This window comes from Salvia splendens, chromosome 1, assembly GCF_004379255.2.
Source record: "Salvia splendens isolate huo1 chromosome 1, SspV2, whole genome shotgun sequence".
NCBI lineage: Eukaryota > Viridiplantae > Streptophyta > Magnoliopsida > Lamiales > Lamiaceae > Salvia > Salvia splendens.
In genome coordinates, this window is record NC_056032.1 from 16,948,622 (window position 1) to 16,963,823 (window position 15,202).

Below are 15,202 nucleotides of genomic sequence, written 5' to 3' on the forward strand. Positions count from 1 at the left end.
TTTAAGTTTTTTAATGAATTTTAGTATTATTGAAATGTTATTGTTTAATTGAATTTTAAATTAATTGTGCTCGTCCTTGCGGAAGAGCACAGCTGTGGGTGTTGTGCTCTTGCAAAAGAGCAGGCAGAAAAAGTGGGGCCGAGCCCACAACCGTGCCGCTGGCAAGTTGTGGATGCTCTTACATTACATTGTTCAACAGTAGCACGATGATGAATAATCTGAGACTAATTTTAACATCCATTTTCTGTCCATGTTACAGACTTGGCGGACTAGTGTACACATAAACCACGCAGCGGCATAGCAAACCTGCCACAAAATGATAATTTTGCTGATAACATTTATATTTATTTTTTATAATGTATCCATTTTGGGATTCCAGTAGTATAAGTTTTCCGGGAGCAGTAACTTCACGACACAGTAGCACATCACCGTTGTTTCAGTTTCACCGGATCACTTGCTAACAACCATCTGCTACCCTTAACAAGTTCTTCCTTCACCATAAAAAGCACAGCAGCTGCAAGCACGCTTTGTACGATTTTTGTACTCATGCCCTTATAGAAACCGTAGCAACCTTCATATCTTATCATCTTTAAGATGGCATCCAACGTGCCTGCACATTGTCGAATAGCACCCACTCAATTAATCTACCCTATGTAATTTGAGCTTGTATGTTTCTGATGAGAGAGTCCAGGATGCAGCCACAAATACAAACCTCTGTATTGATGCCTTTTGTCAGCAACTATTTGCTTTGCTTGAAGCCGCGACTGCCAGAAGAGAAACCTCAAGTAATGTTAAATAACCCAAGGAAACAGCCACTATACATCAGATATTGCTCGATCATGAATGCTACTTATCTGCTACATATTTCATGTGTGGAACCAACTTATAGAATAGGCTGATCACGTAGAAATTCTGCAATAAAATTGAAGTGTTACCTTGACAACCAGAAGAGGATATGTCACTACTGTAGCTCCAAGTTTTGCCATAGCTCCCAACAAAAATATCTAACCATTATGATGTGTAATCTTTAAGATGAAAATCCAAATCTGGATAGTGAAGTATTAGATGCACTGGAGAAATAAAAAAAAATACCTCAAAGGCAGTGACATTACTGTTGCCCTTATTGCTTGAAAGCCGTCGCTTCTTCAGCTTCTTCAAGAGAGTCTCATACAGCATAAACTGTATTGAAGGATTGCTTACCTGAGACGACATCAATGATTATCAATATATAAGAAAGCAAAAGCACATATATTTAGAGAGTAATTTTGCACATACCATGATCAGGGTGGGTAAAACACCTCTCCAAAATCCCAACACTCCCCCTTCACCATAAACTTCTTGAATCTGAGGACAAGAACACACTCATGCAGCCGAAGAGGATTAAGAATATAGTGCTTGTGCATGGTACACAGTCTAAATTCATTTAAAGTCAAAGCCATATAGAAGCATCGTTGTCAGAATTTACTGATAATAAGTTTAGGGAGGTAAAATATGATTTAATAAAGGTCAACAAATTTGAAGGGCAATGAGTAAGTGAAGATATGAGATACATAGTAAGAGCAGCACCAGTGTTTTATTAAACTACATACTTAAAAGTTAATGGTCAAACAATAACAGTCACAAAAAGGGTAAAGGAACATATGTGAAACAACAGAATATATATCAAATCTACCTATTTGGGTTCAGGGAATCCACCACAGAAAAATTTACTTTCCAAGTCAAAGGAGAGTAGATTAAAACACCAAAAAATATAAATCAATTCAAGCAATAGGTCTACACCATGACTTTATGGTGAACCTAACCAAACAAACGAGGCAACCTACATAAATTCAAGCATTTTTTGACGAAGTCAAAAATATAACTCTGGGTCCAATATGAGTTGATGAGTCATCATGAGTGAAACCCTTCATATATGTGAATGAGTGAAACACTTCATGTGCAAATATTGTTTTCTAGCATTCTAATAAAAAAATTCAAACTGTGTACATACCGCAAGGCTAGTACCAAAGGGAGGAGGTTCCACTGCAGAAGGAATTACATCCTCAGGAGACAGCAAACCTGTAGAATTTGGTTGGCTTTTCTTTGTGTGCGTCTGCAATTTTCACCAAGAATAAACTAAATACATGCCAAACAAAAACTTCAAGTAGCTTCTTTGAACATTTAATCATAGTTGATCAATTGATGTTCAATCGTCAGTTTTTTAGCACCGCTCAAACAGTTAACGCAGAGAAATTTTTATTGAATTAAGAAAAGATACATGATGAATGATGACCTGCATGCGAGTCACGACCACCCAAATAGGATTTGTCAGCAGCACGTTTACACACCTGTTAAAAAGGAAAAGTTCTTTAATTTCATCAGTGCAAAATGAATTGTACTTCCAAATACTATATTACCCAGCCATGGCAGCAACTACAAGCGATGAGAGCATTCCAACTGATCCATCACCAAATCCATTTCTCTTTCGCTCAAGAGCAGTAGCTTCGGCCTTGTTCCTGAATATTTGATAGAAATAATAGTAAACACCCTGTAAAATAAGAGTAGCAGTTATATGGACATCTTGATTACAAATTTTTTACTCAGATACCAAGGACATCCGGAAAATTAAAACCACGAATTTATACTTCATCTAGTATTTCACAATTTGGTGGAGTCTATTAACTATTATACTTTTCATAGTAGTTCTCCAGATTTAACATCAGAGATTTATGATAACAATTTGCCATAGATTTGTGCACATATTTATTCTAATTGTGTACCTGTTATTACTATGGATATGTTTGGAAAATAAACACAGATAATCACGAATATAAATGAGACGACCACATGAATTGTTTACCAGTTCATTACTATGCGTATCTACATCTGCAGGTAATGTCAAGCCATGAGTTTCACTATATAATTTTTGGCAGCACAATTTACAATGAAAGAGCAGTTATATTTATAGGCAATATAGAGAAGTTAAGCCTAATATCATAAGTACACTACGAAACATATCATAATCCTAGACATGATATTGGGAATAAAATACATCAGGCTCAGTACTCTAACAATCTCCCACTTGGAGCCTGACAACTCTCAAGTAACCACATCTTCTTGATCTGCACCCTACATCCACTTAGCATCGCCTAAGCTTATGGCCGCACTGGAAGCCTGCATGCGCCTGACGTTAATGGCCCTGCTAGCACCTGTTGGCGCCTACCGGGCAAACTGCTTTTCTCCCACTGTTCAGCCGCCTGACAGAACTGCGCTCGGCTTGCGCCAACATGTCGACTGCGCCCTAAGTGTGTGGACCCTACATGACTATATGCTTGCGTCTGCGTCGAGCCATAACCATTGTTGCCGGCAACCACGGACCCGTGCACGTCGCCTAAATTGCGCACCCGCACACTGACCCTGCAAGTCGCTAATGCTGACCTTGATTGTTGCACCCCACCACCGAGTGGTTGAGGCGCCTTGGCTAAGGTCATGTCTCCCATTGGCTGTAGCACCTTCTGGCACGATGCCAACTGCTCACATCGACGCCATACCAAGGGCCTTCAGCTTCCGATGCCTCCATCCCCTGACATCCATAGCCCCTGCGCACCTGCCAAGGCCTGCAGAGAGCCTTCTATCCCCAACGCCTCGCAATCCGATGTCCAGCACCCCTTCACATGTTGGGCTGCCCTCAGCACCCGAACTCGCGTCTCCCATTGGCCCGAGGCCCGACCGCTGCTTCCCTGCACATACGCCGCCCGCAGCCTCAGCACACCCGGCCGCCTGCGGCGTCCTTTGCCCGTGGTCTACGTCCGCACACCTCATGCCGAGGGCACCCACGCCCTGGCTTCACCCCTGCCAACGTGCGACCTACTACTCCTACTCCTTCAGTTGCTGAGAGCCACAAAGGGACGTCGGGTCTCCTTGACCGACTACTTTCGAGGGTAATCTCAGCCAGCTTCCCCCGTGACCATGCGTCTCCATCTTTACTGCTCATCCCCACTCGCACACCCTTGGAAAAAACAGCACCCGAAGTGCCCTGTCGACAACCTCAGTCTTCGGCTTGTACCCTAGGTGGCCGTCTATGTTCTTCGTGATTTCTCTCACTCGAACCTTAGGCTATGATACCATTTGTTGGTAAATAAAGACAGATACTCACGAATATAAACGAGACGAACACATAAATTGTTTACCTAGTTCAATACTATGCATATCCATGTCTGAGGGAGACGTCAAACCAAAGATTTCAGTATATAATTTTTGGTTGCAAATTTACAATGAGATAACATCTCTATATATACGCAATATAGAGAACCATAATTCTGGTCATATTCGGAAACATATCATAAGTAAATACTCCTATATCCTAAAGAAACAAATCCTAGACAGGATAGGAAACATATTGGGTCTAAAATACATCAAGCTCCATACTCCAACAAAATATTATTCTGGCCAAATATATTAATTTAACCCAATAATATCATTTGCTCTAAGAAATATCCAATACACTGGAAATAACAATTTCTTACCCAACAAATACCAAACGCTTTCAATTATATCCCGAGGCCAATTTCCATCATTCAAAAATCCGACCCGATTCACATGTGGCGTTTTTGCTCCAATAAAAGAACCGATGTGAAAATTTTGGGTGCCCTATATCACCAAAATGACATCACTTTATACGGCTTATTTGGGGGGAAAATAAACAATCTCAAGATACCCCTTTCAATATAAAGAAAACAAAAGAAAATATCTTTTTCACCACCCAGCTTGCCGCGATACCCCTTTCCCTCGGCTACCATCACACTTGTTAGTGGTGCCACAACTGCATTGGAGACCCCTAGGACAACAACCTAGATCACCCCAAACACGACCTTGTGTAAGTGATATTATTGGGCTTAAATCAGTTGGCCTGTAAATTATGGGACATACAAATATTCCTCCTAATATTCAAGAGGTTTTTCTAAGTAAAAAATTGATTACATCACTTCTCCTTGATCAGAAAGTACATGCCCACCAGAAATTTCTGCTTTAGTTATTACTATTTCATTGGAGCTTATACTAAAACTGCAGTTAACCCCAGGGCTCAGTTCTAAGAAACACGAATTAATTAGTTGGACAAAGGAAGTGCATGAATTAATTAGTTGCACAAAGGTAGATGGTGATTTTTACTGTGAGCCAAATATGGTGTCATAATGTGTTTGTTGTCTCAATGTATACATCAATACAGCAATTCATTGATATATATATATATATATATATATATATATCATCAGTTCTCTCCTTACATCTATAAAAGAGGGACAAAAGAAAGCACGAGAGAGGGCAACTAACCAGGGTATTTGAACAATCTAATTAACCTTTGTCTTAGATAGGGCCAACTCCAATCTTTAAGAGTAGGATACAGGTTATATAATAGAGTATCTTCATCATGGAATAGCTTGGTAAAATAATACTCCATTCGTTCCATGTTAATTTTGAGAAGTTCCAAGATAATTGAGTCATTTCTATTTTTTTTTGCAAAAAGTAACTATATTTCTTACTTTAATCTCTTTTCGTCCCTCCTACTTTATTCACTATTCACTTAACACACTATTGTTAATCTCCGTGCTGAAAAGAAGCGCCTCTATTAACAAGGAACGGAGGGAGTACAATACTAGATAATTAGATAATAAAGTATCTACATCGTAGAATGTTATGGAAATTTACTAAACATGAACAACTGGATATACTGAAAGGCGTGAACAACACTTTCAGATCAAATCAATTTGGTGGTTCTACCAATATTTGATCGGATACAATTCAGGTTTTTAGAAGTTTCGTATATTAATTCTGCGATCCACTTTGAACCGAAAAAGATCAATAAGAAGAGGCCTCAAACGAAACATCACGTCTCTTCATGAAGCATTGCGTCTCTTCCATTTCTTAACTGATTTTAACAGTTTTTAAGGAGTCTCGAAAATTGCAAATCAGTCCTTCGTCTATCAGAAATTATATTTCCGGATGAATTTTTCTACACAGCAACTTTAATGGAAATAAAAAATTTCCAAGCTGACCTGGCAACTCGACCCCAACCAGGAGCTCTGCCACTTGGACCCCGCAACTCGGGGGCACTGCCCCCGAACCCCCGTCTAATCATAATGAATTCAAAGAAGCGTGCATTCCGCACTTCCAATTTATATGATTTCTCATTACGATAATATTGATCAATCAAGTTAATCCAATTACACTAAAATAACCAATATATAATAGCTTAGTACTTAAAATAATAGAGCATCTTCACCCTGGAATAGATTGGTAAAATAATAGTACTATATCTTTAAGTAGTTCAGTTTGATTTTTCGAGGCAGAAGAATTATACTTTAGAGTGTCCACAATGGTTAGGCGCGGCTATAGCCGCGCCTCGGGGCTATCTCGGGGCTATCCATAGTGGGAGAGTTGTCCGCCCCCGGGGCAGACGAGGAGATGGGGGCGGTAGGCGGCGGACGGGCGATCGCCGACTCCGGGGCGAGGACGCGGCGAGTCGGGGGCGGACGCGGCGGATAGTGCGGGCGCCTATAGTGGATGGATGCCCGGCGCGGCTATAGGCGGCGTTTTTTTTTTAATTCAATTTAATTCACCTATAAATACACTCCATTCCATTCATTATTTTCACACCATTCCAACCCTTCATCACACAAAATTTCTCTCACTAGAATTTGTGGTAAAAAATGGACAATTTGTGGAGAGACAGTTGGAATGCTCTGATTCAACAGGTGCAACACCAGGCCGCCCAAGAAGATGCGGCGCGCTTGGCGGAGGAGGCGGAGGCGACGATCCCTTGTGCGATTACGCATCGGCGGACCATCCCACGAGACCACGTCTAATGGCTGATTACTTTTTGGATAAACCTCGTTATCCACCCTAGATATTCCGCCGGAGATTCAGGATGTCGCTACGGCTGTTCAACTATATAGCGACGAATTTGGCGGAGCATTACCGGTGCTTCACCCTCCGGCGTGATGCCGTGGGCCGGATCGGGCTGTCTACGCAACAGAAGTGCACCGCTGCACTTTGGCAGCTTGCCTACGTCGGACCAGCCGATATGTTCGATGAATACCTACAGATTGGTGAAACGACTGGCCTCCAGGTGCTTAGGAAGTTTTGTAAGGGGATCCAGGAAATTTTTGGTGGGGAGTTTCTACGTAAGCCCACCCCTGATGAGTGTCAGAGCCTGCTGGATATGCACGGTTCGATCCACAGCTTCCCAGGAATGTTGGGAAGCATCGATTGCATGCATTGGGAGTGGAGGAACTGCCCCGTGACATGGAAAGGCCAGTTCACAACTGGATTCAAAAGCAAACATCCAACGATGATTCTGGAAGCCGTTGCGGACTACCGTTTGCGGATCTGGCATGCGTATTTCGGTGTGGCAGGTTCGAACAACGACATCAATGTTCTTCAGTCATCGCCGCTCTTCAACGATGAGTGCCGGGGGAGGGTCCAGAAATCAGCTTTGTAGCCAACGGCACGCAGTACAGTAGGGGCTACTATTTGGCAGATGGGATATATCCGCGGTGGCCCGTATTCATCAAGACTGTCCGCCAACCGGTTGGACCGAAAAAACAATATTTTGCGCGCAAACAAGAGGGTGCTAGGAAGGATGTTGAGCGAGATTTCGGTGTCCTCCAATCGCGGTGGGCTATTATATGGTGTCCGGCACGAGTTTGGCACGAAGATGATGTCGCGAATATTATGTTAGCATGTATCATATTGCATGATATGATAATAGAAGATGAAGGATTTGCAGCAGAGCGCTGGGCACCGAAAGATGGCGCAAGGACAAGTCACGGTGTTGCCTTCGCGCCGATCCAGATGGGCGTACCACGGAGCAATGAATATTTGATCCAACGTTTCGCTGATATGCGCAGGACGACATCATATACCACACTCTAGGCCGATTTGATTGAAGAAGTGTGGGCACGTAGGGGAGGTGGCAGCGCCGTGTGAATTTTTAGTTATATTTTTTTTTAATTTTCGTTGTATAATTTTACCCTTTTGCAATACAATGAATATTCGTCCTCAATTACCTCGTTTTCTAATTATTTACATTGCGATAATTTTAATTATACCTGATTGAAACTAAAAACATTTTAAAATGAAAAATTGATTATAAAATTTGGGGGCTATTGGAAGTGTTCACCATAGTGGGCGGAAACAAAATTTTGGGGCTATGGACAAAAAAACTGAGGCTATGGACAAAAATTGGGGCGGGGCTATTGGGGTGTTCGCTTTATTGTGGCCACCCTTATTCCATTATGCCTATCAACAAATAAAATAAAGACTAATTATAACACGCAAATACCGCCGGCACACCATTCAATGAGCGGGACTAGACATGCCCACCGGTTCCGGTTCCGGCGGTTAACCGCCGAACCGGAACCGGCGGTTCCGGAACCGGAACCGGAACCGGCGCAATATTCCCGAACCGGAACCGGCGCAATTCGGTTCGCGGTCCGGTTCAGGTTCAAGATATTTCGAACCGGAACCGTCACCGAACCGGCGGTTCGGGACGGTTCGGAACCGGCGGTTAACCGTGGAACCGCCGGTTCCGGCGCTGAAATCGAGGCAGGTGGATGAGGGCCGGTTCCGGCGCTGAAAAACGGTCGAAACCGCCGGTTTTTCGGCGGTTAACCGGCGGTTAACCGGAAAAACCGGCGGTTAACCGCCGGTTTAGTGACTTTCGAGGCGGCGCGGATCACGAGGCGACAATGGAGCAGCTTTTGCAGACGGTTCGTTGACCGAACCGGAGGTTTTATTTCGGAAACCGGCGGTTTTGGCCCGGAAACCGGCGGTTTTGGCCCGGAAACCGGCGGTTCCGCCGGTTCCGGCGGTTTTCCGCCAAAACCGCCGGTTTTGTGAAAATTCAAATTTTTTTTTTTTTTTTTAAATTTCAAATTCGAATTCTTCCATTTTCCCCCTCATTTTTTTCTATAAATACCCCCCTCTATCCTCATTTACATTCACCCCACTCTTGTGTTAATAAGAGTTTCTCTCTTCAATCTCTCAATTCTCTCTCTTTGTCTCCAATTTCTCATTTGTGCTATTGTGCTTCCATTTAATTACGCAATTGCTACTCTTATTACGCATTGTTATACACTTATACAGTTATACTTGTTCCCGTAGTTCTATAAGTTGTCTTTCTTTCTCAATTACTAAAACAAAAAAAAATATATTATTCCATATTTCTACATTTCTACATACCATTCCAATATGTCTTCATCCCGAGAAGGTCGTGTTGATAAGGGAAAGGGAAAGGCCAAGAGGCCATCTCGGAGATCCGTTATTGATGAAATTTCTCAAATGAACATGGATGAGTGGCAGGTTAATATTTATTATCTACTAATTTCATTAATTTTGAATTACATTTCATTATTGTTCATAATTTTATTTTGTATTTACAATACAAATATTATTTTGTAGGCTCGAGAAGAGCAAGATGTGGCACATGCTATTGCTCTCTCTCGCTCTCAATACCAAGGCGATGCTTATGTTGGTACCGGTAGTGGTGCTCCCGGTCGCGGTGCCTATTCCCAACAAAGTCCAACCCCCGTGAATGTTGATGAAGACGATGATGATGATGATGATGACGACGAGGAGGAGGGGGAGGAGGTAGAAGAGGTTCAAGAAATGCCACCCCCCACCACCACCAAGGAGTCGGCGTGGTCGTGGTGGTCGTGGACGTGGACAACCTCCTCAACCTCCTAGACCAGCTGAAAGGTCTTTAACCTCAAACATCTTCGTGAAACATTTCAAGAGGGTACAAGATAGTAACGATCCAAACACTTATAATGTGTATTGCAACTATTGCGAAAACGTATACACATTCCGAAAGGGTGGAGGGTACGGTACATTTACCCGTCACCTGGAGAAAGCGCATCCGGTCGAGTTTGGTATCGCTCCAACCCAAACTCAACTCAACTTTCAACATGGAGTCGGAAGTGGGACGACGGGTTCATCCCAAACATCAGGTATGTGTAGCAATACTCTTTTGAAATATGATCACAAAAATGCTCTTAATGTGATGTCTAGATTTGCCGTTATGAAACATTTTCCATTCAATGCTTTTGATAACGATGCTTTTGAGTCGAGTATGCGGCAAGTATATAATGCCGCTGCAAGAAAATTGAGTCGAACTTCAATGACGCGAGCCGTTGTTCGACAATGCATGGAAAAGAAGGCGCAATTAGGTACGTTTATTATTAACTTAGGGCATAAAGTTTCTATTTGTTCTGATGTGTGGACTGATTGTTTTTGTAAAAATTCGTATATGGGCATCACGGTGCATTTCGTTGATCACAGTTGGACTTTAAACAAACGTTTGATTGCATTTCGGGAATTTCCCGCACCACACACTGCACAAGCAATTGCTCAATTGATCATTCAAGTTTTGAATGAATTTCAATTGATCAATAAAATTTTTTCTATTGGTTTTGACAATGCTAGCGCTAACACTGCTAGCATAGATGATTTAATCAGTGCATGTTCTCCTGTTATTGATGGTAAATATTTCCATGTGCGATGTATTGCCCATATTTTGAATTTGTGTGTTCAAGATGCCATCGATTTGTGGCAAAAGTATGTTGATCCTATTAGAACTGCTGTGAAGTTGATTCATAACAAAGCTCCTATTGGTAGAGCTTGGAAGAGATATTGTCATGGTAAGCAATGCAGGTACACCAACTTTCGTTTGGATGTTTCAACTCGGTGGAACTCGACATATGATATGTTGGAGTCGACTTTGAACCACATTGAGTATTTATGTGATTTTTTTAGAAGTTGTCCTCATGTTCCTTCTGATTTGATTTTGATACCCGCTTGTTGGGACCACAGCATGGATTTATTTCGATTATTCCGCGCTTTCAAAAATGCCACTGTTGAGTTATCCGGTGTTTATTATCCTACTTCTGTGCGCGTTTTGGAGCATTGCATGTATGTGGCAATTGGTTTTAAAACTTGTGTGAAAAATACTCAATTCGTTGAGTTGAAGGCTATTTTGTTTTACATGGTTGAAAAATGGTTAAAATATTTTTCACGTATTCCAAATGTGTTTTTGATTGCAAAATGCTTGGATCCAAAGTGGAAGTTGCATGGTGTTTATAAAATTTTAGACATGTACTATGGTTGTTTGCACGCTTTGGATTTTTCTCAACTCCGCGAAATGGGCTTGACAAGAGGAGAATGCTTCGAACTAAGTATTCCGGATGTTGATGAAATCAAACATAGGTTAGATAGTGCACTTCGTTCTCTCTACGCGGAATATGAAATGCGGTATAACACCGCTCACCAGGTACGTGCTCCTCCTAGTCCTTCTACATTTGATTTTGGTGGAGGGGATTTTTCCAATGTCATGATCGATCCCGACGTAGTATCACAATTGCAAGATCTATACGGTACTACAACCAATAGGACTAGAGCGACTAGTGAATTAGATATATATTTGGAATCGCGCTCTATTTTTCAAGATGCAGGTCCTCCTACTCAACAAATTGACGTCCTTAATTGGTGGGGAACACATGACAAAGAGTTTCCGATACTCTCCATCATGGCTAAGGAGATATTCGCCGTTCCCCCCTCCCCGCTTCCACCGTCGCCGTTGAACAAGCTTTTAGTGTCGGCGGTTGTGTCCTAAACGACAAAAGGAGCAATCTCTCCGCCAAGAACATGGAAGCCACTATGTTACTTGACGATTGGGCAAAGGCGGACATGAGAGCACAAGAGCCGGATTTCGACTTCCGTGTAGAGAGTGATGGTGAAGAATTTTCTTCCGATGGCGATGACGAGGTCAGAAGCGATAGCACTCAACATTAGCAATGAGTCGACGGGGGCGGTGAACGGCGAGCACTGCCGACCAAAAAGGTAAGCAAGGTAAGAGAACTACGTGGGCTTTGATTCCTCAATAAAATTGTGGATACGTAGGCACCTCAACTTAAATTTGAAAAGTTTAACTTCGAAAGTTTAAGTTGAGCTCAAGCCCTTTTCAATTTTTTTTTTTTTCCCCCTATTTCATAGATCATTCAGGATGCGGCTATGTTGTACTTGAAGATCATTAAAATATATTCCCCATTTGATAAATATCAAATGCGGAATATATTTTAATGATCTTCAAGTACAACTTAGCCGCATCCTGAATGATCTATGAAATCTTACCTTGGAATCAACCTTTTTTTCTTGCAAAATGTTGCCCATTTTCTAAGCAAACACATATCAGCACGCTATATACACATTGCTGCATTGATTGCTTTGGAAGATCAAATTGCCCCTATTAGAAATGTAGCAATGTGTATATAGCGTGTTGATATGTGTTTGCTTAGAAAATGGGCAACATTTTGCAAGAAAAAAGGGTTGATCCCAAGGTAAGAGAACTACGTGGGCTTTGATTCCTCAATAAAATTGTGGATACGTAGGCAACTCAACTTAAATTTGAAAAGTTTAACTTTGAAAGTTTAAGTTGATCTCAAGCCCTTTTCAATTTTTCCTTTTTCCCCCCCATTTCATTTTTTTTTAAATTTACCTTCCGAGTCCGACGAGGCGACGAGCCGACGCCCGACGACACTTGTAAATTATATTACATTGTTGTATGTTGTTGTATTGTATACTTATGTATTGTAAATTGTAATGTATCGTTGTCCGTTACAACTTACAACTCAAAATCAATAAAATTTATTTCATTTTCTCCTTATTCGTCTTATTTGTGCTTGAATTATGCATTGTCTTGTTCCGATTTGTTGTATAAAGCCAAATTTCAAATTTAAAAAAAAAAAAAAAAAAAAAAAAAAAAAATTATTGAACCGGCGAAACCGCCGGTTCAATAACCGGAACCGCCAAAACCGCCGGAAAACCGGCGGTTCCGAACCGGAACCGGAACCGCCCGGTTTTCGAACCGGAACCGGAACCGTGAAATAGCCTCACGGTCCGGTTCCGGTTCCGCTTCCGCCAAAACCGGAACCGGCGGTTCCGAACCGGAACCGCCGGTTTTCGAACCGTGGGCATCTCTAAGCGGGACCACATTCACCCAACAATATGGTTTAGGGCTTCCGTCTTCATCATATGTTGGCAGCTTGTATAAGTTACATTTAATAATTTACGGAAATGGCACAAATCAACAATTTGCAGCACTTTTAATAATAACCTAAATTTCTTGAACAAAAAATAAATACTTCCCCAAATTTATTAGCCATAATTCCAATCAAGATATGCAAAACCCTAGCTCTTTTTCTACGTTTATTGTGTAGGCAATTAAAAAATACAATAAAAAAATTAGAAAGCTATACATGATGATCACACCAGAACCGAGGGAAAAAGGAAGAGCTGAAAAAAAGTAAAATTAAAATATAAAAAAAAACTGACCTGAGAAGCAGCAGTGCCGACGAGCGACGGAGCTAATCCTCCGTATAGCCGCTCCCACCCTTCCTGCTTTACAACCTGCATTTGATCTCAAGGGTTCCATTATGCAGAAAGTGAAACATTCAATTTAGAAGATCAACAGTAGAATTTTAAAATTGGACCACAGGAGAGAGAGATGACCTGATACATTTGTTCTAAAGTCCCAATTTTCCTCCTCTCCTTCTTCGGATCTCTCTCTGTTTGTTGCCGAGTATTTACCTAGCAAAACGAAGGATCGTGAACATACACACTTCACTACATCCAATACCTCAAAAGAATGAAGTTAACTGCACAATTTAGAGGTCAAACTGAAAGTAAAAGGGGAAAAAAATATATGATGAAAATAAAATTTAAAAAAAAAACAAAACAAAACAAAAAGTCCTTACAGTTTGGAGAGGATATGTAATGAGCTGAGCGATTATTCCGCCGCCGGCGCCGGCGAGGCCGTTGATCAAAGCGTCCGACATAATTCCGGAAACTGAAGGACTGAATTTGGGGAAATGAAAGAGAGATCTAGAGCGAGAAGGAAAAAAATAGAGTTGAGTATCTCCGAATTTGGAAGCTTGCGTGCTTAAATTATTGAAAAACACGCGGAAAGTGCCTGCTCTCTTCTCTTCAACACCAAAATCACAATCACATGGACAATTGATTAATCCCCTTATTTATCAGCGTTCTTCTTTAGATGACTATAGGGGTTTAATTTTCAATTCCTTTCAAATGGGATTTATAGTAGATGTGTTTACTAGTAATTTTTTATTTTTTATTTTGGTTGTCTCTTAAAAATAAATATTTTTAATTTTTTTTTATTTTAGGAAGGGGACCCCCACAATCTACTAACATCAACCTACACCAACCATTTTTCTCTTTTACTTTATCAATTTTTTTCTTGTTCTCTCTTATTTTACCATTTGTGTATTAATATCATTGCACATTTTAAAAGTTTCTATTTTTAAAAGACGGAGGTAGTAAAATTTATCACGGTTAAACTCATTGTTTTCTAGTTAAGATAACTGGGGGATGTGGTACGACAAGTTGTAGTACTCCCTCCGTCCCAAGGAAGATGACCCCTTCCTTGGGTGGCACGAGATTTTATGTGTTAAGTGGAGAGAGTAAAGTAAGAGAGAGAAAATAAAGTAGAGATAAGAGCATCTCCAATGGCGGACGTCCGGTCGGACATCCGCGACGGGCGACCGGGACGTCCGCCATTGTGGCGTTTCAACTCGGATACGGACGTCCCGTAAGGACGTCGGATGTCCTCGGACGTGGGGGCGACGGGCGGGCGGACGTCCGCCATTGTGGCGTGGGTCGGACGTCCGGTATTTAATTTTTTTTGTTTTAAAACTCTATATATACGGCTCGTTGAACTTCATTTCATTCGCACCACTTGTGTTAACAAGTTTCTATCTCTACATCTCTATTTTCAAGTATATCTAGAATGGCTAGTGACAGTGATAGCGAGGATGAATTGGAGGTCGTTGTGGAAGGTGCGATAGATAGGCTGCTACACCAGAGGGAGCAGCGGCGGCAGCAGGCAGCGGTACATTGGCCGATCCGTCGTCGAACTACAATACCCCGTGACCACATTGCTGCACATACTCGGTTGTATCAAGACTACTTCGCTCCGCAGCCGCGTTTTGGGGATGCCTTATTCCGGCGACGTTTTAGGATGCATCGTCCGTTGTTTATGCATATCGTGGGTGCTTTAGAGAGAAGATACTTGTACTTTAGGATCATGGAGGATGCAGTTGGAAAACCCGGACTCACGCCCTTACAGAAGTGCACTGTCGCAATCAGACAACTG

The 15,202-nt window shown here is 41.7% G+C and overlaps 1 protein-coding gene across 1 annotated transcript; it reads right to left on the reverse strand.

The window, feature by feature from the left end:
- Nucleotides 1-207: 207 nt before the first annotated feature.
- On the reverse strand, nucleotides 208-14,100 carry LOC121744385 (peroxisomal nicotinamide adenine dinucleotide carrier-like). Its single transcript, XM_042137910.1, has 11 exons — nucleotides 13,788-14,100; nucleotides 13,543-13,620; nucleotides 13,366-13,440; nucleotides 2,397-2,527; nucleotides 2,273-2,327; nucleotides 1,991-2,092; nucleotides 1,276-1,344; nucleotides 1,093-1,200; nucleotides 936-1,004; nucleotides 713-764; nucleotides 208-610 (listed from the first exon to the last, which is right to left on the reverse strand). Exons 1-11 carry the CDS (start codon nucleotides 13,866-13,868, stop codon nucleotides 426-428), a joined length of 1,005 nt encoding a protein of 334 aa, XP_041993844.1. The 5' UTR covers nucleotides 13,869-14,100; the 3' UTR covers nucleotides 208-425.
- Between the last annotated feature and the right edge of the window lie 1,102 nt (nucleotides 14,101-15,202).